This window comes from Malus domestica, chromosome 04, assembly GCF_042453785.1.
Source record: "Malus domestica chromosome 04, GDT2T_hap1".
NCBI lineage: Eukaryota > Viridiplantae > Streptophyta > Magnoliopsida > Rosales > Rosaceae > Malus > Malus domestica.
In genome coordinates, this window is record NC_091664.1 from 769,056 (window position 1) to 773,795 (window position 4,740).

Genomic DNA, 4,740 nt, shown 5'->3' on the forward strand with positions numbered 1-4,740 from the left:
AGACAAAAAAAACTTCATGTACTAAATGTTGAAAACCACGAAACTTTAGAGTAGTAAACTGATATTTACCCTAAAATTAAAAAAAAGTAATAAATTTTGAGTTTAGAGATATATTGATAGTTTAATAAAAATAATATGGATGTAGATATTAAGTTTTTTTTTCATTTTTTGAACAAATGACAGAATGAGATTATATGAATTCAAATACAATTTAACTTTGTCAAAATTATAGCCCTGCACTATTTCTTTAAAAATTATATTTTTAGTGTGCTATACTTAGAAAATAAATAAATAAAGGAGCTAAACTGAGGACAGCTATTTGAGATGGCCTCAGACGGAACGTATAAATTTTAAAACGTCGGTGCAACATAAGATGGAAAATCAAAACTTTAAGAACTTGAAGGGCTTAAATGCAATATGATGATGACGAGGCACCCCCCCTTAACCGCCATTGAGACTTCTGTCAAAATATTGTTCGGCTCTCTCTCTCTCTCTCTCTGTTTCTCTCTCTCTCTCTCTCGGACTCTGAGATTTTATTCGAAATGGAAGACGATAAAACCCTAATCAAACAACAGCAACAAGAACCACAGGGGGAGCTCCAAGACGAGGAATTTCGAAAAGAGTTTGAATGCTGCATTTGCCTGTCAGTTCCTTGTTCCTTTTAAATCTATTTTTCTTGAATTACTGCAATTTCATAATTTATTTGTTTATTTCACTGATATAGGTGTTCAATTTACATTTAGGTCGCTTGAAATTTCATTTATTTATTTTTTTAAATTTTATAATTAGTTGCTGGTAATTTTTGTTTGATGATTTAGCACTTTATGAATGTTTTGGTGTTTGAAGAATTATGGCCAGCTGCATGTATTTTGGTGTATTTCGTACGGAAAAGGATCCATGCCGGATCTTTTTTCTGGGGATCCCGTTATCGTAACCGTTCATCGATGAACGAATATCGAGCGGTAAGAAATCATTTAAAATTTAAAATTAAATATAAATAGTGCCTAACGAAAACGATATACGGTCACGATCATGGATTCCCGGGATCCCAGGAAAAGGATCCGGCGAGGATCCTTTTCGATTTCGTACAACTCTTCAAAAAAAACAGTTAAAAAACTTGCTGAACAATGAGAAGAAACTAATAAATTTATTTCGAAAGGACCCTTCGAAATCGAAAGAGTAATAGCTATGGCTCAATATGATTGTGCTAATGTTGTTTTGCATGATTCTGTTTACAGTTGAGTTTAACTTTTTATTCTTTGGTTTTTTCGTGATGCATCCCTAAAGGCGATTTCCTTTACTTTGCAGGGATCTTCTTTACAAGCCAGTTGTATTAGGTGATAAATTGCGCCGTTAAACAACATTTTTGAAGTATATGTTTGCTTCCCTCTTTTATGACCTGATGATGTTTGCAGGTTGTGGCCACATTTCGTGTTTCTGGTGTGTCTTTAAGACCATGAGTGCTTTTCATGAGTCTTATTGTCCCGTTTGTCGGCACCCATTTAATCATTTTCCAAGTATCTGTCAGTTGATGCATTTCTTGCTCCAGAAGTTGTATCCTGAAGCATATGAGAGAAGGGGAAAACAAGTGGAAGGTGTGCTTTACTGAATTTCTTAGCACTTTGTATGATTTACTATGCTTACTACTTGGCTATTTCTACTTGTAGACTCACTTTGGCATAATGTTTCCTTGTTAAATAATTTACTGTCTTTTCTTCCTTGGTTGTTCCAGAAGAAGAAAAGGAAGTTGGTTATTTCTCACCTCAATTTGATAATCCACTATCTGGGTCACATCGTATTGAGGAGTCAAATATTCTGGGCAATGTTCACTCAAAGAACTTGGAAAGTTGTTCTTCTGGGGTAGTACAATCTTCCTCACTTGTAAATACTTCAGGAACTATGTTAGATTATGAAGTTAATATTACAAGCCCTGCAACATCTCCAAAGAACGTTGAAGCTACTGGAAATGCAGCCATCCAAGAGGACTGTACGCGTGATATTGATATTGGAAATGGAACTCACCAGAAGGTTTCTGTTTCTGATCTGCTGTGTGCTGCATGCGAGAACCTGCTCTTTCAACCTGTTGTTCTCAATTGCGGTCATGGTAACTATATCATTTAACTGTATGTTGAAGTCAGAATTATGCTGATGTCAATATACACTAATTTAGACTTTCTTTTGTGCAGTATTTTGTGAGTCCTGTATCAACATTCCAGCTGATGGAATTTCTAGGTGTCAGATTTGTCAAAGCATGCATCCAAAGGGATTCCCTAGTGTTTGCAAAATTTTAGAGCATTTCTTGGAGGAGCAATACCCTGAAGTTTATTTGCAACGACGAGTAACTTCAATAAAATGTATGTTATCTTAAGAACTTCTATGATGTTGGTCCTGTAATCTGTTCTATATTTTCCAATATCAGTATCATTATCTAGATATGGAGCATTGTCTCAGAAATTGGTTTCGTAACAAAACCGGACTGTTCTGAGCTATATAATTGGAAGCTTAAGTAAATTGTCAAATATCTTCTTTAACATTTGGAGTTCAGATCGAAGATCATTCTTTTTTTTCATTTTCTCCTAAAACCAAATTTCTGATGCTAAAATATCACTTAAGTTTTTAGATTCTTCTTTATATCAGACATCTTACTTTAGTTTTATCTCTAAATGATACGAAATAGAGAGAAACATCAATTTGGAAGCTCGTTTAGATTCAGGGTTTGGATTCAATATTTTATGTTGCACTTCAACTGTGTTACAGATATAATTAGTCACACTGCTGATATTTTCAAGTACGTTGGACACTAGACATTCCACATTGGATGAATGCCCTAAAGGAATGCTTACCGATTAGTAGATTCAGTACTACTGATGTTTCCAATACTCCTTCCTTTTCCTGCATTTCTTATTTTCGTCTTGTTTCTGGTGCTCATATGAGATTAACTTGATTTCACATCCAGTGCGTGATCATCAACGTGCTGGCCAGTCATCGTCGACACTTTCTGATGATTACTTATCTTGCTGTGCTGGGCAGAAAGTTCATTACGGAGTTGGTTGTGATTGCTGTGGGGTAATGTCCTTTGTCCTAATCTAATTCGTATCAACTTTAAATTTAAGAATAATGGCCAGGGGCTTGGTTTAACTTGCTCTAAAAAGTCAATGGATCAAACCTAGATTTGTAGGCCCCAAGAGATTTTTCTAGCAATTACCCAATACTGTAGGAGATAAGTGTGGGGGATATCACGTGTTCGGGGGATATCATGTGTTGTGGTTCATTTTTATGAAACACGCCACTTGTCCGTGCACTGCAAAATCCCATAAAGTTTCTCTCTACCAATTTTTCATCAATATCGAATTATGTATTTGATATTTCTGGAATAAGAGTGGTTACCCTATGGATATAAGTTATAACAGGGACATTTTTGAGAAGCCGGCTAACCAGCGGAAATTTTGGAATGATTTTTTTTTTTTATAATCAAATTAATAATTTACTACGGATCCAACTTTATTGTTTTGATTTCATTTATTAGATTCACTGGACTAGTTTCACCTGTGTCCACACTTCTACTTACCACATATGCACTCCTTCTGTAAGCATACGGGGTGAATTCTTTTAGACATTCAAATGAGTACCAGAGTATGGGACGCAGGTGGAACCATATGAGTTGATAAAGTGTTCGGAAAAGAATAATTTGGTAATAAAATAACGGGAAGTGCCCCAGCAAATCGTAGTAAGAAGTGCCATGTTATTCCTTGTCGTTTGACTTGTACAGCACTATGCTCTTCTTTGCAGATATGTCCAATTATTGGGGAGAGGTACAGATGCAAAGACTGCGTGGAGAAAATAGGTTTTGACCTATGTGGAGCATGCAACAATGCGCCTTTTAATATCACCGGTCGATTTAATCAGCAACATAAACCAGAACACAAGCTTGAGCTTGTACCTCCAGGTGTTCTCTATCGGATTGATGACGATGGTGCCCTGTTTCAGGAAGACCTAGGAATCGTCACTGCTGCTCCCATTCCAGAAGATCCAGAAAATGGCCCTAGCGATGTGCAAAATGTTTCTCCTGCTTTTGTATTCTCAGCTGATAGCTCAGTAGATCCGCATGATGATTTGGATGGCAGTGCTTTATCAGACTCAATGCAAGAATGACAAGGTACCAACCAGCCTACAATCTACTCATATTCAAATTCCTGTCAAATACATTTACCCGAAAACAACAAATCATGTGTCAAGGTTTTTATGGTTTGATTTGTTGAATGAGAATTCCCTGATTTGAAATTGTTTCCGCATGTTAATAATATATATTTTACCGCTAAATTCAGCACAGAAACGCTCTGATTAAAATTTGATAGAAATAATTCTCTTTGCTTTTCGTAACAATGCATTGATCCACTCCCATCTTCTTGAAGGCTATGCTTTGCCACTGAGAATTGGTTTTCATTGTTTTTTATTTTGGCCACCGTTGTTGTTCATGTGCTTTCTTGTGGTAAGTCACCCTGATTTTGAAATACTAGTAACTCATACCTCCCTTGCTGCTATGTAGTAGGTAGTAGGGTCTTTGGTTTTGCTGTTTGTATGGGGGACAAGAGAGATTGAGAAATGGTGTGTGGAGGGTCAATTGAGAAATCGATATGTGTGGAACAAAAATTGTGAAAGTGAAAATAACTTAAAATCGTTTTTTGTTTTCATTTTGTGCACTGTTTCATATACATTTGCTCTACATCCCTCCCACCATTC

At 36.1% G+C, this 4,740-nt stretch overlaps 1 protein-coding gene across 1 annotated transcript; it reads left to right on the forward strand.

Annotated features, from left to right (window-relative positions):
• Positions 1-438: 438 nt before the first annotated feature.
• Positions 439-4,320, forward strand: LOC103443492 (E3 ubiquitin-protein ligase PRT1-like). Its single transcript, XM_008382355.4, has 7 exons — positions 439-643; positions 1,309-1,337; positions 1,416-1,595; positions 1,733-2,104; positions 2,187-2,354; positions 2,957-3,066; positions 3,790-4,320. The coding sequence occupies exons 1-7, from the start codon at positions 543-545 to the stop codon at positions 4,150-4,152; spliced, it is 1,323 nt and encodes a 440-aa protein (XP_008380577.1). The 5' UTR covers positions 439-542; the 3' UTR covers positions 4,153-4,320.
• The last annotated feature ends 420 nt before the right edge of the window (positions 4,321-4,740 follow it).